At 45.1% G+C, this 25,128-nt stretch overlaps 3 protein-coding genes across 4 annotated transcripts in view; 2 read left to right on the top strand and 1 right to left on the bottom strand.

The window, feature by feature from the left end:
* Positions 1-3,502: 3,502 nt before the first annotated feature.
* Positions 3,503-5,144, top strand: LOC108153421. Its single transcript, XM_017283424.2, has 6 exons — positions 3,503-3,691; positions 3,746-3,942; positions 4,006-4,256; positions 4,323-4,442; positions 4,498-4,766; positions 4,833-5,144. The coding sequence occupies exons 4-6, from the start codon at positions 4,337-4,339 to the stop codon at positions 4,890-4,892; spliced, it is 435 nt and encodes a 144-aa protein (XP_017138913.1). The 5' UTR covers positions 3,503-3,691; positions 3,746-3,942; positions 4,006-4,256; positions 4,323-4,336; the 3' UTR covers positions 4,893-5,144.
* A 2,059-nt stretch (positions 5,145-7,203) lies between these two features.
* LOC108151657 overlaps positions 7,204-25,128 on the bottom strand; it is a 50,558-nt gene continuing 32,633 nt past the window's right edge. Inside the window, exons 1-6 of one of the 2 annotated variants that reach the window (XM_017280378.2) lie at positions 13,230-13,496; positions 10,974-11,544; positions 9,461-9,591; positions 7,828-8,021; positions 7,636-7,763; positions 7,204-7,555 (exon numbers count right to left, since the gene is read on the bottom strand). In XM_017280378.2, the coding sequence (XP_017135867.1) occupies positions 7,537-7,555; positions 7,636-7,763; positions 7,828-8,021; positions 9,461-9,591; positions 10,974-11,371 (870 nt within the window). In that variant the 5' untranslated portion in view covers positions 11,372-11,544; positions 13,230-13,496 and the 3' untranslated portion in view covers positions 7,204-7,536. Of the gene's footprint in view, positions 7,556-7,635; positions 7,764-7,827; positions 8,022-9,460; positions 9,592-10,973; positions 11,545-13,229; positions 13,497-25,128 lie in introns of those variants that run through there. The other variant, XM_017280377.2, reaches the window with a different exon arrangement.
* Positions 8,262-9,428, top strand: LOC108151659. Its single transcript, XM_017280380.2, has 3 exons — positions 8,262-8,318; positions 8,384-8,704; positions 9,163-9,428. The coding sequence occupies exons 1-3, from the start codon at positions 8,262-8,264 to the stop codon at positions 9,316-9,318; spliced, it is 534 nt and encodes a 177-aa protein (XP_017135869.1). The 3' UTR covers positions 9,319-9,428.

The raw sequence follows: 25,128 nt of genomic DNA on the forward strand, positions 1-25,128 counted from the left end.
GACCGTCAGAAGGCACATTGTCCTTTACAGATACATCAATCAACGCCCAGCCCTCGTCCAGGGTATCATAACAAAAGCTTAGTAATTTTCCCTCAGTATTTATTTGTATGCTGCACAAATTTGGACACATGTTGCATACCAAAAAATGCACACAACGTAAAAGGATACTTTTTATGCCCCGATTCCCCGATTCCCGATGGCCCGAACCCGAGCCCCAACTCGAACTCGAGGCCCAGGCCAAACGCCAATAATTTATAAAGCGGACAATAAAATGTTATCAAACAAAAAATATACATATACATATACATATATGTATGTGTGTGTGTGCGAAGAGTCGGAGGAATACCACGCGTACGATGCGACAGACAATCGAGAGTCGACAGGCTGAACTAAATGCCGCACGCCTGCGCATGCTGAACAAGAAGCAGGAGGCAGGAGGCAGGAGACAGGAGGCCGGGGCAGATGGACGGAGATTGCTTGAGGATCCTCCTTGGGAGCTCTGGGCCTCTCTGATGATATATGAAATCATATAACAGCAATCGGCAGGCAGTCAGGCAGGCAGGCACACAAGAGCCACAGCCACAACAGAACGCATAAAGTGTGTGTTGTTTATTAAGCGCGCCGGGAAAATGACACAACAGCAACAACAGCCACAACGATCGCTGGTTTGGGGCTTATAATTTATGGGGACTTCAGCAGGTTGGCTTAGAGAATTTGCCACAGTTTATTTATGAGGCAAACAGCCACAACCACAACGAGGCAATGAAGAAGAGCCATGCAGCACAATAGAAATGGAAATGAAGTCAATCGAGAGATCAACAATCGAATGCAAAGATGGAAATGAGATTGGCCATGTCAAGAAGTGGGCTAAGCAATCAATCTGACTGCGAATAGGCTCTAAACGGAAGGCTTTTGAAAGGTAATCAATGATGGATCGATGCCTCCAAGGATCTACGATACAGGGAGGTTGCCTAGGAAGGCAGGCAGGTCGTAAGAGTACTTTCTAAGAGATGGGAAGGGGCATCCAAACCTATAGATCCCTACTTGATCAAAATGAACTGAAGGAAGCGATTTCTATTAGCTCAAAATGGAGTAGAAATGTGAATTTTGGCTTGGTTCCTTCCTTGGCCATCACATTACAAGGTATGTGTGTGTGTGTGGAAACCCATTAAAGCGTCCCATATCTCTAAGTACCTGCAATATTTATGACTAATGATCAATTTCAATCACATTCCAATAAGTATTCTATACCCTTCGGTCACATGATATCCGATCCGATCCGATCCGATACGAACCAAACTGAACCGCAAAAACAGCAACAAAACGGAATACGTAAACGAAACCCGAAAATTTAAATAATTCGCCGAGGCATTCAATCTATATTTAAAGCGAAAATTGATCATAAAATGTGCCAGGCACGTTTCGAAATTAAATCATTTTAGTTGAGCATGAAGCCACGGCACGGAATGCCACGAAGGCTTTCTTGAAATAAAAAACCAAAATAAAGAGACACAAAAAACAAAGAAAACGGGTAAAAATCGAATCAAATCTATGGCAATCTTGACTTTTAAATGATTTTTATAACACTTCTGAGGGTGATTTCTTCAATAAAACAACAACAAACACGAGGAATGCCACGGCTTTAATGGCGTGGCAAAAATTTAATGACACCAAACGCCCCAACCTCCCCATTGTTTGCATTCTACGCCTCTTTTAATGGATTTTTCGATTCGATTTTGTTCGATTTGGTTCGGATCGGATGGGATGGGATCGGATCGGCATGGCATGGTTTTGTTTCTTGTTTGATTTAAAACGTATAAACGGGACCATAAAAAAATAAAAACCAGAGCTAACCGGAGAGTGTCGTAGCCCCTGAAAGCGTGTTAAAAGTAGACTAATGGGTTTTAATTTTAAGCCAACGAAGCTCAAAGCTTTTCTTTTTTTGTTGTTGTTGTTGTTTTTTGTTTCTGCGGGAAAAATTCAAATCGAATAATTGAATAATTGATCGAGTGTGAGTGGATTTGATAAACTTTCTCCGACCGTCCCCCATTCAAAATTAAATCACTTTACGCACTTTAGGCTCCGCCTCGAGAGCGCCCCAAGATTCAGGCCGGGGGCCGCGGCTTCGCGATAGGCATCTCTCGGATTCATTGCGGCGCCTTAACCAAACAACAATTTGCCCGTTTTTGTATTTGTATTTGTATTTGTATTGTTCAAGATACATTTGCGTGCCAATGGAGTAATTTACCACTTAACATATCAATTGTGCGGCTATTAATCAAACAACAGACGAGTCTGAGTCTGAGTCTGAGTCTCCGTCTCGGACTGGAACTGGGGACTGGGGACTGGGACGCGTAGATCGAGTCTCTCTGTCCGCTCGATCCCTGCTTTGATTTGTACGCATCGCTTGTCAAACAAGTGAAACAAAAGAAGAAAAGATACAGAAGACAACGCACACAGATACCCATACCCCATACCCCCATATATGTATGTATGTACACAGACACTTACACATTTCCCATATCGTAAATGTCCATCAAAGTCTCCAGCAAGCAGCAAAGAGGCAAATCATAATAAGAGCATAAAAAGTAGAATTTTTAACACCTCACTCCTCCGCACTTGAGATCTTTTGTTATGCTCGGGACACAGTAGCCCCCCCTTTTGGGTCCCCCAGTCCCCAGTGCCCAGTGCCCAGTCTGTGGTACCTCATTGGCAGTTGGACATCCCATCAGAGGGCGATCGATAAACGCTTCGGCGCATTCCTCTCGAGAGCACCAGGGGCCCCAGGGGCCAAAAACTATTCCATTGAGGCTGTCAGATGACGCCGTCTAATTGCTTTTGTTTGCTCCACTAAGGTGCCTAACGAATTCGAGTGCTCGGAGAGCACACAGAAATATAACAACTCAATACGAAAACGAAACAAATATCTCAAACTCCTTGAAATGATAGATGGCGATGGCGATGGGGATGGGGATGGGGATGCCAGAGAAGTGGAGGGAAAACACTTAAGCGCCAAAGTATATCTTTGATCTTTTGAAGAACTGACCCCACTCGACTGCTGCCGTTGATGGTCGATTTTTGGGCCAAAAGGTTTGCTTTTTTCCTTCACTTTTTTGTTGCCTTAATTTTGTTCTGGTAGTTCTGATGATCTGAAGAGCCACAGGCTCTGAAGGGCAGGTGAGGGAATAATGATTTATCTGGACTGGGGGAGACTGCAGATCGCCTTTCGGGACATATTTAACCAATTTCCATCTAAATCGAATCGCAAGCCGCTCAGACTTTTGCTTAAACTGTTCTGCTCACTAGCGCCGCCAGTGGGCATTTTGCGTACTGTCAGTGTTCTCTGCGCCGCCGCCGAACTGCTTTGTTACGCTATTACAGTGCTGTTACTGTGCTGTTACAGTGCTGTTACAAGGCTGTTACGTTTTTACACCGCACTGGCCTGGCTGTTACGCTGCCAAATGACTTTGGTTTATTTTTCTGGCCATATTTACAGAAATAGCGAACTTCAGCAGCATGATGATGGTTTCTGGGATGGCACGGATAACTTAGAGGAGGACCTGGATGAAGAAGCAACAGTCACCAACCAGTGGCCCCCTACATAACCAAAATAATGCGTCTTAGCTGCATGCCCGGCCTTCCAGAAGTGGAAGTGCGTCAACAGGGATGGACAAGTGCCGGTTCCACGCAAGTAAACCGCCAAGAAGATTCCTTAAAATGTAGCTCATTTACGGTTTCTTTTCAGCTGCAACTTGAGCCTCAGTTTGAGGCCTTGTCAAGAAAGGAATACTAACAAAATGAGACCTGCTTCAACAAGCGTATCAAGACAGAAGTAGTCCTTTCGTGGCTTCCAGGGCCGCCATGTTTGACTCCTTGGAGCAGCGGCGACCCCAGACGGTGCGCCGAATGTTACTACGAAGCAGATCCAGAAGCGGGAGAGAAGTAATCAGTGAATAGAAGAGATTTGAAAAGAGATCTCCTAACCAATTCTACAATTTCACTCAGCTATGCCGACTCCAAGAAAATGCTTCGGGAGGCTCGTCGGAAGCTTAAGGAAAACCGTCGACGGAAGAAGGATCGCAAGCGCATCAAGAAGGCCCGTTTGGAGAAGGATTTTCTGTCGCAGAAGCTGAATTGCCTTTCGCACGACAGCCGGCATTGGCGCGCGGCTCCCCTATCCTTCTGAGGACCTGAGGACCGTCGCTGCCACCCAGAATTATCTGTACTGCGAGCTCCCTTCTACAATCTGACCATAAGTATTTATGTCTGAGGATCTGCTGATAGATCTATTGAAGGTAATCCCCATATCTTTCCCACTTTAGATCTCCTTGGGACCATGCCAGGGGACAGAGTGACAGAGTATCGTGCATCAAGCGCACCTGGTGACTGCCAGTCGAGGAGCTGCCGCCTTTCTAGCGTCGCATACTATCCAAATACCTCAGGTGAGTGGCTGGCTATCAGTTGGAGTGATTTCTCTAACCAACTTACGTTTCGCAGATGACGCATATGAAGAGGCGCCCCTGGAAGCAGCAGCCATAGCCACAGAAACAACAGTCCACGCAGGACATCAGCTATCTGATCAGTCTAACGCCAGACGAATGTCGAGCGAATCTGCACCCAGCTCTAAATGGCCGTCCTCAACTCTTTCGCCATGTATCTGGACCTGTCCGGCCGTCAAGGACTACTTCCGGATGCCCGGGGAAAAGGTGGACCGGGTGATGGAGATCTTCTCTCAGCGCTACTGCGTCTGCAATACACGGTATTCGGTGAGTAGAGAATGCTCCTTCCCATTAAAGGATATCCCCCACTAATCCAATTTTTACTTTTGACAGATTTTTGTGCAGGCTTTTGCCATGATGATGGCCCGATACGGATCTGCAGACCCAGTTTGAAGCCGGAGATGCGTATGCGCGTCGAGGACTTCATCAAGAATCTGCGGGGCATCGACGGTTGCCACGACAGTGACAAGGACATCTCAGCATGGGTATCTTCGAGCGCGTCACGTCGGGCGAATTCAAGAAGGGCAGCGACCACGTCACTCTTGTGTATCGTGCAACTAAAAACAATGGGCGGACCTGACGCACGTGTACCCTAAATATTAATTAAAAACATTTTTGTAGAGCCAAAACTACCAAAAACCTAAAATAGTAATAACGATAATAATAATAATAATGCATAATAGCAATAACAAAACAAAACAAAATGTACATATATAAGAAAGCAAACAACATAAAATTTAAATAAATTAAAATAAATACTACCAATGATCGTTTGATTTATATTTTTTGTATCCTTGGGATACTGGAAAAATAGTTCCTTCGACGATATGGCTTCATTTCCAGTAGCTATAGCACAAAAAGAAAATGGATATTAAAAGTCGTTGCTCAGGACATCGAAGGACCTTGACTGTAGGATGGCAGCCAAGCAGGGGAGCACAAAATTTTCCAAATCGGACTATAAATAGCCGATTTATTGCGTTTTATAACATTAAAAGGGCAATGTCCTTATTGTCCTTGATGCCAAACAATCGGGGATATTTTCCCGATTATAAAATGGTACGGCACGTCCAGATGGTATAGGAAATGGCAGAGAAAACTATATATGTATGATTGGAGAACATCCTTGATCCTTGATCCTTGGGAAGGACCGTCCCGGATCAAGGATATTTTCTTCCGATCACAGGAAGTCGTCGCACGCCAGGATCGGCCTACAAATAACGGAGAAAAGAAGAAAACAACACTGGCCTGTTGTTTTTGTTTTTGTTGTCTTTGTCAGTTGTTGTACAACAAAAACCCTCAACTTGTGGTCGCTCAAGTGGCCGAAAACGAGAAAATTTTAGACCGGCGTACCAGGCGAACAGGAATCAGCAGAAGGCAACTTTACCGAAAACAAAATTAAGCATTGCATACTTTTAGCTACAGAGCAAACTCGAATTTTAAAGCATAGCATACTTTTGGGGTTGAGCGCAACCCAAGTTGCTTTCTGCTGATTTCTGTTGGCCTGGTATCCCAGCTCATTTTCGGCCGTTTGCCGTCGGACTTAGTTCGAAAATTTTCTTTGGCTATATCTCGACTGTTTATGGGCCGATCGGGGCGTGGCATACCTTTTTGTAATCAGGAGGGTCCTGCCAATCGATTGGCACCGGAAAAGAGGACATCCCTTCCATCACGATTTTCGCCAAAAATTGAATTTGCCAAAAATCGGACTCCTTTTTTTAGTCGAGATTTTGGTGCTAATCGACAGGCTGGATCCAAAAGGTCCTGGGAAGGCAGGTCCTTCGCCGATCTGGCCCTATTTAGCTGAGATATAGCCTTCCAAAGATTGGGATTTGCACATCATGCAAATACTGGTTTTTTTCTATACGCTATATCTCGGCTCTTATGGGCCGAACGGGGCGTGGCATGCCTTTTCGTGACCGGGAGAGTTCTGCCAACCGATTGGCACCAGAAAAAAGGACATCCCTCCCATCACGATTTTCGCCAAATATCATGATGTAACCATCATTGTATTTGCCAAAAATCGGCCTCATTTTCGTGGTCGAGATTTTGGTGCCAATCGACAGGCTGGAACCCCATGATTCTGGGAGACAAGGTCCTTCGCCGATCTGGCCCCGTTTAGCTGAGATATAGCCTTCCGAAGATTTGGATTTGCACATCATGCAAATACTGGTTTTTTCCGAAAAGTTTCATTGACTCCTCTGTTACGCTGCCACAGCTGGCTGTTACGCTGTTATGGCGCTACAGCTGTTAAGCTGTTACAGCTCGCGGGCTGTTATTCCTACATGCAATTAAATTGTTTTTTTCTACTGGCTGTCGACAGATTTGTTTGTCGTATGCCCTGTTTATAATCAGGACAGTCCCTCTGATTAATTGGAAATTAATTGTCTACAGATTAACCCTAGTCTTGATCTATTTTTCAAAGGTTTAGTTGCTCAACGTTTCGTAGGTCTATTACAACAGTGCACTGTTAGCTGTTACGCTGCTAAGCAGTTGCGGGCTGTTAAGCGCGCTCATTGCTTGACTGTTAACAGAGCCTTACGTTACAAAATACGTTAAAGTAACGTAATGTTTTCAAATCAAATTCAAATTGAAACAAATTGCATTCTTTTGTTTGTTACTTAATTATTCACTTATTATTTGCAACATTATTTGTAAAGCAACAGCACATACATATACTTATGTAAGTGTGTGTGTGTTTAATTTATTGTTTATGTATGTATGGTATGTAGGCATGTATTTTTGTTGAGGGGATCTTTAGTTCGTTAGTTCTTTAGGAAAAATTGCGCGCAATAAAGTAACAAATGTCTTGGGATACACATACAAATGCTTTATTTCACTATTAATATGTATGCATTTCCCCTTTGTATATGTATAGGTATTTATGTATGTATATGTATTGGTATTTATAATAGCCATATTATCATTTAGAAGTAAGCATACTATCTGTACAAGATCTTTCGTTTGGTTTTTGCTGAGTTTTTCGGAGAACATACAATAGAGAGAGAGGACGTTACATATGGCTTTCTGAGTGTGGTCCTCAATCGTCCAAGATGATGCTGAAAGGGATGAAGGGCATCATTAGTTGTGTTATTGTTGGAGATTGTTGTTGTGTATTTCAGTGGCTGGACTGGCTCACATGCGTTTCCTCAAGGACTTTCGCTTTCTGCGGAGCTTTTTGTAGGTGAATTTGCTCGGTGAGATTTTGTAGTCTCCATCGAATTCCAGTTCGAGCTTGATGAGATTTTGCAAATTCAACTGGCAGTCCTGTAACCAGTAGACAAACATGTATCAATATCATGCCATATCACCATGGGGGTGCTTTGCTTACCTCCAAGTTCTTGAAGTGCCAACGTGAGTCATTGGGGGATGCCCCGTCGCTGGATAGCTCGCTGAGACAGGTGCGCATGATGGGCCAGCACTGGCAGCGCTTGTTGGTGATCTCGCAGCCCGGCTGCAAGACAATGGACTCCGCCTCGGTACAGTTGTCATGCGACGAGGTCAGGGCGGTCAGGTGTTGCAAATCTGCGCAGAAATTAAGCCCCATTTAATAGTGGCCGCCCAATCGACGCAAATGCGGGGATTAATACACACATTAAATGTTCGTTAAGGCTTGAAATGAACTTTTGATTGTGGCAGCGCATTAACAGCGATTACTGTACTGTAAAGCGTTCAATTTAAATTTAAATTACGGCCTACTATATAAGGAGTGCGTCGCTGAACAAACTCCGCTTAGTGCTGCGTACTGCGAACGGATATAAAAGGATGCTGTTTGCTCGTCTTGCCATTGGCTTCTTCATACTGGAACTGGGACACGCCAGGGTTTGTTCGTCGTCATCGAAAGGAGAGCAAAGAGCAAAGTGTAATCCCTTCTACGATTCCCATAGAACAACTATGAGATCGTTCTGAACAGTTTGAAGTGCCGCGCCGTGAAGGAGTCGGCGGTCAATGAGATGGCCTGCGTCCTGCATCGCAAGAGAACACCCATAATAGCGGCGCGCCTAAACCTGAGCGAAACCTTCCAGCACTTCGAGATACAATCGACGTTCGACCTGTTCAAGAAGGACAACACCCGCATGAACGTGGCGAGCCTCAAGATGGACGGCTGCAAGTACTTGGGCGCCATGTACGAGAACAATATCCTGGGCAAGCTCTTCCGGCGCTTCAAGACGTTCACCAATCTCCCCTCAGGATGTCCAATGCTCAAGGTGCGTACTGTGCGACGTGTGTGCGATGAGTTGATTTGATTTGAGTTGAAACAGAGGCAAATGTGTGCTGGGAAAACTATTTAACTAATCGAAACTTCCGACCCCCTCCCGCCCCGCTCGAAAGTCTCGAACAAAGACAAATATTTTCGTTTGCTCAAAATAACTTTGCAATAAATAAAAGCAAATATTTGTCAAAACTCAGCATCGACATTCTGCAGCTACCTACCAGTACGATGTTCTGTTCAGTCTGTTTGCTCTGTATTCTCTGTTTTATTTCAAACTTCAACCCAAATTCCATCGCACATCGCACCGCATCGCCCAAGCTGCCCCCGGGGCGCATTACGACTAATTCTGCACCCAGACACGGAACACAGAAAACACAAAATACAAAACACAAACTACACCAAGAAGCCCTCGAAAACCGAACTGATGCCCACCATTATGCTCGCATTATGCAGGAAAAACTGTACGAGATACGCAACTATACATTCCGATCGGACGAGTTCCCGCCCAGCGCGCCACAGGCCAAGTGGCAAGTGCGGACGCGGCTGCTGAGGCGAGCGGAGGTGTATGCGGATATATTATTGGAGGGCGAGCTGGTCTATAATACGTGATGTTACTGCATAATGGATGCGACTAAATACATATGGGAAAGAGCCCATAACCCATAACCCGTAGCCCTCCGCTGTTTTCATGTTCCCCTCCCTCCCCCCCTTTTTGGGGCCCTGTGGTTCCATGGCCCCGTGGAATACTCACCCATGCACACGCCCAGACCGCTGCTAATGGGCAGCTTGGTCACACACTGCAGGGGCGGCTCACATTGACCAGAAAAACCGCCGGGACCGCCGCAGGATTCGCCCAAGGTCTTGGCGCAGATGCGACAACATCTGTGAATGGAATAGATGAATATACATACATAAATTAGAGTGCATATTAGGTTGGTATCCTACTAGCCTAAATGAATCCCAGTGGCAATTGATTCGATTCTGACTGGGCTTCGATAAGCGTTAACAATTAGTTAACACCCTCAATTGAATCGGGGGTTTAGCGTGGTTGCGTGACGCGAATGCGAATGCTGAAGGAGAACGCTGAGGGAGTGTACGTGACCCATGGATTGGCATTTCAAGAATGGTGAGACATCATTCGCGCAACTGTATTACTGGTAATTAGCCTCGGTGTGTTCTACAATTCACTAGAAACACCAAAACAGGCCAAAAGCATCTTCTAAATGAAGCGAAAGTAAAGCGTAAGCCAACCCGAAAGGTGTTCTTTTTCATCTTTTTGGTATATTTTGATCAATTTTGAAGCAGATCCAAGCAGATCAAAGCAGATTCACGCAGATTAAAGTATATCCAAGTAGATCATAGAAGATCCACGCAGATCCAAGCAGATGAAAGCAGATCAAAGCAGATCTAAGGAGATCCAAGCATATGCAAGCAGATCCAAGCAGATCCGCTGTACATCCGTTGTGCTTCAAAAAACCCTCTTTGGTTCAATTTTTGGCATTTAAAAAACACCAAGCTTTTGCCAATAACTTTTGAATAGTGCTAGAGTTTTTCTCTGCATTTTAAATTTTAAATGCCTAATCCTTAAGCAGAAAGTACGATACCCAGCCATGTGACTGGCTATGTTGCAGCAAAAGCTCTATAAAATGAATATTTTCATTCGTTTTTAAGTGTTCTTAGTTTAGTAGGAAACAAAATCCAGCTTTGTTCGATAGATTTTAGGCATATTCTATTTTTCCTTCGAGTTGGTTGGCTGTTGTAGCTGTTATAGATACACAAACATCCATAAGACAGATTTTTTAATATTCAGGATGGGAAGGACATGCAATAAAACACGAGACTCTAAAGCTCTTGGGGAAAATATGCTGAGATTCCATTTAAATCTTCTAATAAATGAAACAAAAACAAAAAGTGTTCCCTTCTAAACTACGAATAAAGTTTATGGCCAACTATGTATCTAAGAGTTCCTTCTCCATCGTTGAGGACTGCGTGTATGGTACAGATTTCTTTGAAATCTCATTAACGCCGGCCCACATTCCGGCTGCATGGTTTTAAAGGCAAAAACCAGCATCGAAAGGGAGTCCTGGAACGCACTGCTTTTTGGATAATCATATAATTAAGAGGCTTCGGACCACCCAGTCACAGAACCGCACCCCCGGACGCACGCCCACACGCACCACCGAATGAGATAATATTTTGTGGGGGGTGGGGGGTATGCGGGTGGTGCGGTGGTGGGGTGGTGGGGTGGCTATGTATCCACTTACTTGCATGGATCCCAGAGCATCAGGCCCTTGCCGGGGCAGTCGAGCGAGCGTATTACATCGCATTCCTTCGGATTGCAGTAGCATTTGAGGCCGTTCACCACATTGTTGCTGCCGCCAGATGCGGCCATTATCAGCAGCAGATAGCACCACAAGTAGATGAGGAACACGCTCACGTTCAGGCGGCCAAAATAGCTTCCGTTCCGGCGCATCCTATGCGGAAGTTTGTTGGCTTTGTTGTACTGTTTGACTCCTCCCTGGCCTGCTCCACCCATTCGGTGGGGTTCTGCTGCTGCTTCTTCTCCTCCTGATGTTGTCCTTGTGCGTATATCCATGGCCCCCACATCCAGCGAACGACCGTCCTGCCTTCCTTTTCCACTTCCTCTTGCTCTTCCGCCCATTTATAGGCAATTTTTATTGTGCTTTTGCTGCGGGTCCTGCTCCTGCTCCTGCTCTTGCTCTTGCTTCTGCTTCTGCAGATGCGGATGCTGGCTCTGGCTCCGGTGCTGGCTGCTGGTGCTCTCGTTTGGATGGGGATCGGTGCTGGGTCCGACGCAGGCAATTTGCATGTTGACTGCAAAGGGCAAGAGCGTTGTTAAATGATTAAAAGGCCATAAACTAGGACTCCCACTCCCCCACTCCAACACTCCCCCATTCGAACGACCTTTTGCCCCCCCCCTGTTGAAAATTGAAAAGTTGTTTTGCGGAAATCGGTTTGCCGTCTAATTTCATTAAAATTTCATCGCGCTGCCAAAAGGGAAATTGATCTGAGAGTGCCATATTCTGGCCATAATTTATTTAAATAGAAATATATTTGGGGAAATGCGCTGTAATTGGTTCGGGAAATGGAAATTTAAATGCTTGCCAGGAGAAAAAAAGTTAATTGAATATAAAATATACAACATTTCTGCTAGCTATTGGAGCTACACTGCCAGAAAAATGGCATAGTAAAACGACAAAAAACACACCCATATTCAATTGAAACATTCGGCTTTTAAATAGAAAAAATAATGAAAACGAATTCACTTTGATTTAAATTGTACATAAATGTATGGAAAGGTCTTTTGAATGTGGCCCATATTTAATCGATTTATGGGATATATATTTATTTTAAATACGAATAAAAAATATAGGAACCACGACGACCCAACACTTTTGTATTCATTAGAGAGATATATTTATTTTCATATAAATGTCAATTTTCATTGGAATATTTCCACTCTCGGGGCAAATAAAATGGCATGAATATTTGGGGATTTTTTTGTTTCTATCAAACGCAAAGAGTAAAAAATAAATTATAAATAAGTCCCCCCAGACCCTTGCGTTCCGTTTCGACTTCTAATAAACATTAACTTTTGTTATTGATCAGCTCCAAAATGCAATCGGAACAACAAATTTCGACTTAATTAACCAAAAAAGAAAAGTGGGGGAGGAGGGCACAGAGGGGAGAGAGGGGGCTCGGGGCCAAAATCAGAGAGTGGAAAATGAACTCGTGGCCAAAAACAAAAAAAAACGCAACAACCAAAAATCGACAACCGACACAAAAAAAATACAAAAACTTCAGAAATTAATTTGAGCGAATCCCCAAAAGTATGCCACATGCCGTCGAAAGTTGTTGAAAGCCAGAGGGAGACAGCGCCAGAGAGGGACACAGGGAAGAACGAGACAGCGTGCGAAAGAGAGGGAGCAAGGGCGAGTGAGAGTGAAATGAAATTTGCTGGAAACACATGCCAAACTAATTTGTATTTAAACGTTTGATGTCGCTGTCGCCCTTCGCATGTCCCCAGCGCCCAGCCCAGTCCAGTCCAGCCCAGCCCTTCCCCCGTCAGCACAGCACCCATCGAACGGTAGTAGTAACTGCTCTTCGGGGGCCTCAACATGCCCAACCTTTGACGGCTTTCCCTTGAAATCAATGGAAAAATAATCAACTTTTGCTTTATGGCTCTTGATGTGTTTTTTGTTTTTTTGTTATTTCGTTCGGTGCCTGCACTTTTTGGCCAACTACTGCCTCTCACTGTTGGCCAGGGGACACTTAATGTTAGTATTTGTATTTCTATTTGTATTTGTAGTTGTGTTTTTCTTTTTTTGGTCGGTTGGTCGGTTGTCAACCACTTTCAATTGGGCATTCGATATTGTGTGTTGTGTATTGTTGGTGTTTTTTTGTCGCTGTTGTGACACTACCAATGCTCAAATGTGCATACAGTAACACACTCAAAAAAAAAACATACACACTCAAAAAACATGCACACACGCACACACCTCGTTACACCTAATGACAGACGCTTAGGGCCACAGGAGGAGTAGTCGTCGCTCTTTATGCCGTTGTGGTTTTCCTTTCCTTTCAATTGTTTTTGCTGTTATTGTTGTTGCTATTGTTGTTGTCACAACTCTCTGACGAAATGCTACGACAACGAAAGCGATGTGGACGTGGACGAGGACGAGGACGACTAGTTTGACGACGACGAATGATGATGGAACGGACCGCCACAAAATCTTATGAATTTTTCATGCGCTTTTGTCTGCCGCACGCGGCCATTTAAGTCGAGAGACTAAACTTAGTTGATATCGCCGCCTAGACCTTTTGCCAGTTAGAACGGAGGCAGCGCCAGCAGCGTCGTGCCCGTCGCTATCCCGTCGTGGGATATTTCTTGTTTGTGTTATTTGTAAGCACAAAATATCCCAATGCTGCCGAGAGAGCGTCAGCTCTCTCTCTATCTCTCTCTCTCTGGGCTTGCGCAGTGGCTGTTGAGCCTGGAAGGCAGAGTTATCAGCCACAACACACGCACACTAGCACCCACGACTGGGTTCATGCGGTGCCAAAGTACGCGATGTTCGCTACGCGTTCAAGGGAAATTTTCTCTCCGCCGTTTTCAGGATAGTTTTACAATTGTTCGATGGGAATTTAGATGGGCAAGACAGTAGAAAGAGCAGAAAGAGTAGTATCCTTGGGCTTAGTTTCAGTCTAGTTTTGACTTTCAAAATGTCTACCCTGCAAAATCATATTAGAGGTCATTACAAACAGATTTCTATACATGTATACATATAAATATATACAACTTAAAACAGATATGTATGTGCTTTAATCCCTAAAATATTTATTTCCCAAATTTATTGAAAGCTTAACCAATTGATGTATAATTTCATGAACTTTGATCTGAAGCCAAAGTTCACTTTTTACCCCAGACTTTATGTAACGTAACGCCAGTAAACTGCGTCAGATGCTTGAAAAATGAACACTGAGTATTTCAACATGCGATAGAAACGTAAAACCTGAAAGGAAATGCCCATATGGTACTACTTACATACGAAAATTTAGTGTGACCTGCGCCACTAGAGTTTTCCTATAACTTTAATGAGACTTTAACGAAAGTACAGGGACTTAAAGAGAGTTAATTCAATCCAAAATGCTTGCTGATTGTTGCATAAACAAATATATTTTATAATATCTTGTGGCTATGTACATTATGGCCTCAGATTCATGTAAAAATACACTCCTTCGAGTTGCTGCCTGGAAATACGCTTTGGCCACTGGCATATCTCCTTCATCGCAAGAACTGTTCCACGCATAAGCCTCCCACACACACACACACACAGACACACACACAGCAAACACACACGTACGGCACACTGGCAAACGAGCCACTAAAAACTCTTGACGCTGAATGGCACCGCGCGGCGGGTGAGCGGCGAACAAACAACGGATGCAAGAACATCCTTCAAAATATAAAGTCATTTCTGTTTATTATAATTACAAGCAAAGAGCTTTGGGGTTGGGGGGCGGGGCAGTGGGGCTAAAGAGCTCAAGAGCAGGATGCAAGGGCTTATGTCCCACTCCTCAGCCTCTTTTCGGCATCTTTTGGGCCTCTTTTGGGGGCCAAGTGCCGGCAGAGATTGCCTCTACCGCCTATCAGCGATGCTGGAACGCCACGCCAGCATTTATCCGGGCTAATGGCCAATTTAAAAGTATGAAATTCTCGTCGTTTGTCTCTCATTATTGCTTTTTTTGGACCGAACTTTGATGATGAGGCCCGTGTCAGCTGCTAATAAGCATCGCTCTAAGCAATTTGCCTCCAATAAAAGCCACACACCGCACGGGCCTGTTCTTGCCACTGGCATTGCCACTCTGCCCCCACAACGCGTGCCTCTCTAAAAACAGACAGAGGTGGCAGGGGGTGAGGGGGGGTGAAAAAACTTGCAACTTTTCCAATTAGCGTAAAACAGACGTTTGACTACAAAAGTACACGAGAGAGCGGGAAGGAGAGATGGAGATAGACACAGAGTTCAAGTCCGAGCCTCCGAGAAGAGGGTGCCCCTCCCCCCGCCCACTGCCCCTTTGAACCACCCCACCCAGTGAAGAGGAATCCAATCGCAGAGTAAATGTTCCGTAAAACAACTGCGGACTGGAAGGCTGCTACTGGCAACCGCATCGCATCGCATCCCCATCCCCAGCCCCATCCCCATCCCCAGCCCATTGCAAACCCTACAATCCCATGGTACCATCCGATGGCCCTCCTCCTTCAGCCAGATTTACAATTGAACAAAAGAGCAATCGGGAATTATGAGTGGGGCAAAACTTTTTCCACAACAATAACGAAAGAGAAGCCGGAGGAAAAAAACTTGCAAAAAAAAAAACATACACCAAGAATATGAAAATATGGCTGAAAAGTGTAAAAAAAAAACCGAAAAAGGAACAAACTACAGAGCACCGGACAGAGAGAGAGGGATCTGCAGATACCCTTTCCGATCAAACCAGCGAATTCCACGAATCAATCAATCAGGCTTTGCCACAAAAATGCATATTTCGAGGATTTTCTATAAAGATTTACATATGTATGGAGACCGGAGACTGGTGAAGAGCATACATTCAGGGGTAAAGTGCCGGAGAGCAGCGTGGAGTGGCCCCGCGGGAAGTGCACACACAAATATATATCGAGAAACTTGTGCGCTCGACTTGATACGAGTGTGCTGCAAAAAGTAAATGTGCAACAATGTGGTGGGGCAGCTTAAATTGTAAGAGCATTCCCTCTGCCCATCCCCGATCCCCGATCCCCAATCCCCTTTGGAATGGTGCATTTCGGCTATTAATTCTTGAACAATTGCCAGAGGCAAAAGTTTGTCTTGCCGGCAGAGGCGGCAGAGGCGGGTGTGGGCACACATTTATTTTCAATGTTTCATTACTTAACAACTTTTTGATGACAGTTTCATTGGCATTTAAACAAAAATTGAAGTGTTCGCCGCATAAATGCCATATTTTTACATATTTTTTGGTTCTTGTTTTTCGAGTGCGCCATAAAACATTAAACCCGAGAAAAACTCACAAAAGTTGGCTATGATGGCAGAAAGAAGAGGCTGCTGCGGCTGCGGCATCAAACCTGAATGAATGAGGGAGCTGATAGACAACTAGACAGAGAGACAGAGAGGGCCTGGAATATGAAGTATGGCTTGTAATTCCCGTTTATAGTTTGGACTTTTCAGGCCACACTTGATGCCAAAGTTGTGCAACTTGCTGCAACGATTGCCAGCCAGATGATTTCTGAATCAAATTTTGCTGCAGCTCAAACGAGAGCGGAGGCAAATAAATTAGGGGAAACATCAACAGAGAAATGGTACGAGTATAGTGTTTTACTTTCAGTTTCCCAGAGCCGGCATCCATCTACAGACAGCTCTTAATTGCGAAACGAACAGAAGGAGGCAACACAAAGCTAATTTTAGGTAAACATTTTAGATATTCCACAGAATACCAGCTCAGCCTTGGTCTGGCCTTCATTCGGTATAAAGTTTCGCCCATCGATCTGAAAAGGCTTTCACTTCCCCTCGTTGCATTTTCTTCAATTTTCTCTCTTTGGAAATTGTATTCGCCAAAGCAAGCTCTCAGGCTAATCTTCTTTTCTCGCCGAGACTGTACCTAATATTCCTAGTCGCAGTCCCAGTGCAGCCCTGCAGCCTAATCCTCCCTGATCGTCGGGTGTGGCCAGATCATCGTCGCTGCGCTGCTGACCACCCAATTAACCATTCGCTGGAAATAAATTTGAATTACAAATTAATCCCAGCCAATCCCAATCCCAATCCAAATCCCAAGGAAAGCGAAAAGAAAAACCAAATTTACGCAACGCCCTTGCAATTTATTTTGAGCCATTTTTTAGGGGATTTACTCCGGGGTAATTTGCGTGGTGTTTTTTTTTCACGCTTTCGAGGGTTTTGGGGTCTGCGGGGGTGTGGGGATTGGTGGTTTGGTGCTGTCGGGTGGTGTGGAATGTCCAAGTAAGTAATTTGCCACTCGTCCATTTTAAATTACATTAGTTGAGAGCGAGAGAGAGCGAGCGAGAGAGAGGGTAGTGGCAAGTGGGGACTGGGGTCCTTCTGGAGTTCTGGTCAAATGCATATTTCTTGTTTCAATTACTTTCTGCGTAGGGGGGGGCAGGGACTTTTTGGCGATGACGGCGTCTAAGCCCGCGGCGGATTCCACAGAGGAAATGCCACCGCCAAAGTGAGTCCCCGGCAGACTTCTTGCAGCTTTCCTTAATGAAATTTGCATATAAATTGCAGGACCCAAAGTTGGGAGTTGAAAGTTGATTTCGATTATTTGATGGGGGCGGAACCAGAAAGGGAGCGCCCGCCGCCCCTACCGCACCTCCCGTCCGTCGTCAGCCATTGTCTGGCTGCCATCTTTTCTCTCTCATTTTTTATGTTTATGTTTTTGTTGCGGGTGGCGGGTGGCGGGTTGTTGTTGTTTTTTTTAGCTTGTCAAAATGTCGACTTGTTTATCTTTTACATGACGCAACACTGTGGCATCACCATCATCATCTGCAACGGTTCGTTGCATTTGCCATGACACGCCCCGCCACACGAACTGTGTGGCATGCCACACGGCCAGCGACGCGCACATAGCTGTAAAGTATGCAACGCTCCACACGCTCCACTCGCTCGCTGCATTCCAGCCGCTGCATTTCCCGTCCCCGTCCCTGTCCCTGTCCCTGTCCACGTCCCGGAAAATGAGTGAAACTAAAGCCGAGTGCCTGAGTGGCATTTAATGCACAATCCAGGACACACCGTCAGGAGCATTGAGTCAGCAGGCAGGAGATAGGAGATAGGAGACAGGCGACGGGAGACAGGAGACAGGAGCCCCAGATAGCCGGGGATGATAGCAGCCCACATAGAATTTGGCTTATGTATTATATCGTATGATGCATGTACATTTATTCATGCCCCGCCTGGCAACTGCACTCAACGTGGAGATATCCTGTGAGGGTCCGTATCCACCATGAAGGGTAGTGGAAGACTTCAGATTTTTGGGAAGGGTTGGCGTTGCAGTTTTCACTGTCTTTCCAGGCAATCTCCACATCCGATTTTCATAGGGGTATTCCTCAAAATGCTTCTCAGATAGAGTTATTCTCAAAGCTACCTTTTAATTGAATTTCACTGAATTAAAATTGTACAAAAATAACAAATATAACATAAATTAAATCATTTCACGAGGTAGTTTTTTCTCCAAGTATTTATTTTGGGGTCTAATGAAAAGAAAATTGTTTTTTTCTTGATCAAAGAATATTTTTTTTTTATATTATTTAATTTTTTTTTATTAACCAATTTCATTATTAAACTCTTAAAAAACCTGAACAGATAATTGAATCAAATAATAACCCCCTCCAAGTTCTTCGACCTTGATAATACGCATTTTTTTTTTTTTTTTTTTTTAAATCATCATAATATTTCCTGACATTTGACTATTATTATTATTATTATTTTATAATCAAATAAAAAATGCAGGAGAATAAACTCTTAAAAATAATGATTACAAAAAACTTAATATCAATTTCTTTAATAAATATTTTTATATAGTTTAGGTAAAATAAAATTAGAAAAAATAATTTTTAAATATGTTTTAGTGAAGTGATTGTTTCAGAATGCAAATCCAGGGAAAAACGCTGGAAGAAAATCCAGAACTTTGGATAAATTAATAAAAAGCAAACGAGAAATCCGCTCAGGAATCATGGCCATATTTCAGGACAGACAAAGGCCCTGCCGCCCCAGGCAGGAGAGAAGATAGAAAACAATGCCCTGGGGGGCCTGGGGGGGGGGGGGGGGGGGGCAGGCACCGGGACGGGACCGCACGGTCATCAAGTGTTTTTATTCGCATTCAACTTCAACTTGCCGGGGGGCCTAATCTACCCCTGGAGGCCAGTGTTATGGCTAGGTGCCATTCAATATTTGCCAAAGGGTTGCCCTGCCACCCCGCCACCCCGCCTGCCTGCCTGGCACAAAATCTGCTGCTGATGCTCCTGGCAGCCGCTGCTGCTGCATGTAGCATGCTGTATGCCCCCCATCTGTGTGTGTGTGTGTGTGTGTGAGTGTAATATGTAATATAGATGCCATCTCCCATCCGCTCCTTTGTCAACCATGTCATATTTCATTTCGCACAAGTCTTAATACCTTATACGTATTACGTATACGTAATATATACGTATATGAAAGCACACACACGGAGAGCCGGAGAGCCGGAGAGCCAGAGACCCGGGGTGAGGCGCACCGACCACGCCGGAACACTTAATGTCGGGGCCGTTCCGTTGATTTTGCCAGCCACATGAAGCCAGGTCCGGGTCCGGGACTACAGCAGCTCTACGGCTGCCACTGCTGGCTGCTCCAGTTTCGAGCATGCAAATTCCGGGGCCGCCTCTTCATGCCTGGCCACACATGTCGGCCAGACTTTCAGCTCCTTGTCCCTGCTAGTGTTCCTGCTCCATCCAGGGCTCCACCTTCTTCTGGTTTGTCGACATCGTCTCATCGAGTCAATGAGCAAATGAAATTTATTTCATTATAAAACAGGCCACTTGCCCAGGAACCAGAAGGAAGAGAGGAGAGGAGACCAGCGAAACCAGGACCAGACCGCACAAACATTTGTTTTAGCCTAAATGCCCCTTCAAGCCCCACCACACCCCACCACACCCCCTCGCCCACGCCCACCGGCTGCACCGCATACCAGGGGCTGGCCGCAAGAAAATTTCATTTTGAAATATGCTTTCTGAAATTATTTCGCTCTTATATGACAGGCGGGTTGAAAGCAAAAATTGTAATATTAATTTTGTGTACAACGTAACGAAGGAGGGACCCGGAACCCGGAACCCAGGACACGGAGGAGCCCAGGAGAATGGCAAAGGGCTGGGCTTTGCAGCGGAAGGAAGGCGACCTTTGCCCCGCCGCAACCTCCTTGGGAGTGGGGGAATGGGACTGGGACTGAGAAAACAATGAGCAAGGATTCCCATAATGGAATTTGGTGGTAACGGGCCTTCGGGGGTCGGTGGTACCATCTCCTGTCGCCCTGTCGCCCTGTCGCCTTGTCTCCTTGTCTCCTTGTTTCCTGTCTCCTGTCGTTGTCGTCAAAATGAAAGTCAAGGCGAAACGGAAGCTGCTCCGGAAACGGTTAGACAAGCGCAGGAAAGATGCTTCCAACAGAGCAGAGAACAGGGAAAACAGAACGAGAGAACGAGAGAAAGATGTAGATCTTTTTGCTAACTTTATTATTGCATTTTAGCCATTGTGATTGTGCGGCGGAGAGGGGGCTAAGGCTGGGACTGCGACTGGGGCTGTGGGGGGAGTGATGCGATGGGGGGGGTTCTGTGAGTGTGTAAAATTTGCTCCACTAAATTTGTTCGGACAAAAGTGTCGCCTGGGAATTAAGCTCATCAACGCTTGATGTTCTCCCATGATTCAAAGTCCCGTAACCAGAAAGGGAAAAACGAGAATAAATACTAGATGCCACCCCCTACCCCTCTCCCCCTCTCTCTCTGTTAGTTTTGCTCTGCTGTAACGGGTCTTAGATAAGCTCTCAAGGAGGGCATGGCAGGGGGGGGGGGGCATACAGGAAGGACAGTGGAGTGTGTGTGTGTGTGTGTGTGCGCGCGCGAGAGAGAACCAACTGAAAAATGTTGCAATAAAAACAGTAAAGCAGAAAGTAAGAACGAAATAGAAGTCCAAAAGAGATGAGAAAATCTGTTGTTGGCATTGGTTTTGGTTTTCTGCGAAAAAGGTAATCAAAATAAATGAGCGACGTTTTGCCAGCTCTGATGAAGAGGCAAAAGCCAAATGGCGAGAGACAGCGGAGATTGCGATGATAAAAGGGGAAAGGGCGGGGGCACGACAGAGAGAGAGAGAGGGAGAGGGAGAGAGAGCATTTGCTAAACCGCAAGAAAGCACAAAAATGCTTCGGGTTTCGGGTGTTTGAAGCTTTTGATACCCTAGCAGTTCCATCATTTCCATGGAATCCATACGATATCTCCTGCTAGAAGGATGGTAACGTCTCAAACTATTGCACAATTTTGATTTGGTTTCGTATGGCATAGGATTCCATTCTTACAAAAAACTAGAATGGTGTGCGTGTCATCCGTGGGGTCCTTAAACATATAATCACACTGAAACTTTGGTATTTCTACTTCTTAACCCAAAGACCGATTATTTGTATGAAATCAACGATATATACATATACATATACGTATATTAGAGCCCTGCCTAGGCGCCTTCAATGCATTCGCGAACTTTTCGGCTCTGATGACGAGACCAGCTTCGTTCGAAGCCGAATCGCTGATTACAACGAACCGAAAGAAGCGAATCCCGAATATGTACCACCGAAACGATTGGGTTGTCCGTTCTTGCCCGGGGATCTATAGCATATGCATATATGTAATCCGAATCCAGAAAAGTTTCATTGACGAACGACTAGTTTCCATAGAAATCATCTGTTGGGCACACCTTCCATCTGTGGACTGCCAAGAGCCCCTCAAAGTCAGAATATCCCCTTTGAGGGTATACAAATAACTCGTTGGCCTTAAATAATGACCCCAGAATGAAACACCGCTGGACAGGGAGGGGTCCGGGAACGGGGACGGGGACTGTGGCGTGGCGTGGCAAGTGGAAAGCGTAATGTGCAAAAAAGGTACAAAAGATCTATCCTGTCTCTTGGCCAACAGTTCTCTGGAAAATTATGAATTGTTTGTCGAGCAGGTGGTGTCAGGTGCTTACCTTGTGCATCTACCCGTAATCACTTGGGTAATCGCTCAAATGCACACACAAAATGATGTTGAAATTTGCTCGTCGCGCTTTCTCTCGCTCTGCCCCTCGCTGCCTCTCGCTTTCGCTTGCCTACTTTCCAGTCAGCAGGCAGCAGGCACCACTGCCGTCGAGTGTCATCTCCATCATGCTTGGATGCCAAGAAGAGGAGCAAAAAGAGATATAGAGCGGGAGGGCGGGCGGGGGGTCTGAAGAGTTAAGAGTGCTCTTGAAATTTGTGTGACCTTGCGCGGCAGTATCTCTCGTGGGGGGGGGGTCTAGGTGGGTGAATGAACGTGAAGGGAAATTAACTCTTAATGGATTTCATAATAAGCTCCTTCTCGGGTTACAATTTCTATTTTGATGAGGAAATCTATTAGCTGCAGTGAGGACTCGTTTGAAGTGACATCCAACCGAGGGAGGGGTCCCATCCACCTCCCCTTATGCCAATTAGAGACTACTTCGTAACTAGTATCGAAACTACAAGCTCCTTATGCTCCCCTTTGTACATAATATACCATACATAACCTATATGTATCCCTTATATAGATGGCGATCAAGAAACTTTGCCCTCACTAGTGGAAGAGAGGGAGCGATAGAGAGAGAGCTTATTTTCCTTGAATTTCCTTCAATTCTCTTATGTTTTCTTACCCCCACCCTCGTTTTTTTTTCTTTTCTTTTTGTATTCCTGCTCCACTTTTCTTGGGTTTTTTCTTGCCGGCTTTCGGCTTTGTTTTACGCCACAAAGCACCTCTTCAACTTTTCCCCTTTTGGCTTTATAACTCACTCAAGTTTCATTCCAGCCATAAACTTCCTTTATCCCCCCCCCCGCCCATCCTTTCACCTCCCCCTCCACCACTCACTTTCCAGCATTAAGTCGAGTGGAACTGTTGATTTCCCTCTTTTAATTCCGCTTCACCTTAACGTTGTCAGAATACAACCAGTTGGGGTGGGGGGGTTCCCGTCCCACTTAAACCCATGAATGTAACATTTATCCTTAACAATATCCTCCATGGGGCTCCACCTACCACAAATAGAAGCTGGGAAAAAAAAAAACTGTGACTTTTGCTAACAGATTTCATGACGCCTCAAAGTTTCATAGAGTTCCGCCCATAAATTATCATTTGGCAGCAACAGAAGCAGCAGCCACGCCCCTACTTAAACGCCCTCAGGACACTAAAAGTCATGGCCTGGCGGGATGATTCTTTCGGTGTAAGGAAGGCTGCTGCATCGCATTATATGCCGCACATTGCCGCAAGTCGTTTTCTTATCAGTTCTTCCTGCGGCTTCCGATTTAGCCATCCACCCTACCCTGCCCCACCCAACCCCCTTCTGAGGGCTAACATGGAGCTAAGTTTTTGGAGCCTTGGCCATAATGACGTTGCCAAGACCAAAGCTGAGACTGAAACTGAAACTGAAGCCGACACGTTCTTTGGCCCCTTATCATCGTTTATTGTGTTGCTACATATTTTATTTTTTGGGCGACTTTTGCCAGCAAAAGGCGCAACAACTTTCGCCAGTGCCTGTGCTCGTTATTATCCTATTAGGATGTGACAGCGCCAGCACAGCAAAGTTTTCATTCACACAGACACAGAGAGAGCGCCACACACAGATACGATGCTCGGTGTGGCTGTGACCCACATGTCGTATACATAACGCGCTTTATATACTTTTCGCCTTTGAGTCAAAGCCGGCTCAAAGACATTACAAGCTCGTTAAAGTGAAATCAATGTTGTTTTTGTTCTGTCCGTCCTGCCCCTCCCCTCCCCTCCCCGTCGTGTCCTGTCGTGTCCGTCCGGCTGTCCAGTTTATTTAGCTATATATTTTTATTTCATTATACGGATTTTGCCTGCCTCTTTGCTGTTATCTGCTGGCTGTTCTGTTTATGGGACAGCTACTTCCCGGCTAACTGACCATGAAAACTGTCCGCCAGGCAGGGAAGACGGCAGGGCAGAAGAAATAAAGTTAAGCAAAATATACTCTCATTGTAAGACAATACTCGCACTGAAAGGGCGTCAAGATAGGGGACAAGTATTGCATTACATTTCTTCCTTTCTTGTTTTTTCTGTTTTGCCAAAGTAATGGACATTTGGGGGATTTTCTTGGGGGTAGAGAGCAATTTCAACAATTCAAATAAACGAATGGAGTTGGACTTTCAGTCTGTTACGGAATTCTGTTACAGTCATTGCAAATAACGCCGAAAGGCAACTATTCATAAATTCAGAATCGTGTTACCATTACTCGAGATCGTTTGGGTACGGATTACAGACAGAGACTGCCGGAATTTATGGAATCAGAACCGAGAATCGACGAGTACCTGTTTATGAGAATCAGAAGAACCTGCGCTATCTTTTCAGGAACACAAAATCAATCGTATACAATAATCGCTCGCTCACATTTCTGTTTATCAAAATCTTTCGAAAAACAATGCCATTTCGGGGAATCGTAAATCGCAAATAGCTTTTCATTGACTCTTAATTTGAGATCAAGAGATCTGTTAATATGTGAGTCCAATAATTCCAGCCAGTGCCCCTCGTCATTCCCTTGAAATTGTTGCAACACAGAAGAATAAATACGAGTACCTACGAATCCGAATCCGAATCCGATTCAGAGATTACTCATTCTTTGGCGGCAATTAGTCACTTGCGAGCGCACTTGTGGCCCGATCCGAACGGAATAAATCCATACATCTCTGCGCATACAAATGTAAAAAGATTTTTGAATTTTTTAATTTTTGAATGTTGTTTTTTTGTTTGTTGTATTTGCATTTTACATTAATCCGGTGAAGTGCTGAGGGCGTGGGCGTGGGCGTGGGAGAGGGTGTTGTCATGGGATTGTTCAGATTTGCATTTCGCACACGCCTTGGCCTGGAAATGCGGAATGGAGGCAACGATCTTTTACAGTTGCCATCTTTCTCGTTTCCCCGCAATTAATATGCGTGTGCAAGTGTGCAACAGTGATCGATCGTTGGTGCAGCACCGATGATGCACGTGACGCGTGCGTGCGAGCGAGCGAGCGAGCGAGCGTGCACTCATCCGAAATTCCAGCTGCCTTTCCTGTCTCTCTTCGCTTCTACTTTTTGTGTTTGTGCAAATTTACGACCTGTTGGAAATGAATT

Source organism: Drosophila miranda, chromosome XR, assembly GCF_003369915.1.
Source record: "Drosophila miranda strain MSH22 chromosome XR, D.miranda_PacBio2.1, whole genome shotgun sequence".
NCBI lineage: Eukaryota > Metazoa > Arthropoda > Insecta > Diptera > Drosophilidae > Drosophila > Drosophila miranda.

What these genes read in the sequence shown, in the direction of transcription:
- LOC108153421 (XM_017283424.2), top strand. Translation starts at nt 4,337, where the DNA reads ATGCCAGGGGACAGAGTGACAGAGTATCGTGCATCAAGCGCACCTGGT. An exon ending in ATACTATCCAAATACCTCAG is followed by an intron (nt 4,443 to 4,497) that starts GTGAGTGGCTGG and finishes TACGTTTCGCAG; the next exon opens with ATGACGCATATGAAGAGGCG. An exon ending in TCTGCAATACACGGTATTCG is followed by an intron (nt 4,767 to 4,832) that starts GTGAGTAGAGAA and finishes TACTTTTGACAG; the next exon opens with ATTTTTGTGCAGGCTTTTGC.
- LOC108151659 (XM_017280380.2), top strand. Translation starts at nt 8,262, where the DNA reads ATGCTGTTTGCTCGTCTTGCCATTGGCTTCTTCATACTGGAACTGGGA. An exon ending in TGGAACTGGGACACGCCAGG is followed by an intron (nt 8,319 to 8,383) that starts GTTTGTTCGTCG and finishes CGATTCCCATAG; the next exon opens with AACAACTATGAGATCGTTCT. An exon ending in CAGGATGTCCAATGCTCAAG is followed by an intron (nt 8,705 to 9,162) that starts GTGCGTACTGTG and finishes CGCATTATGCAG; the next exon opens with GAAAAACTGTACGAGATACG.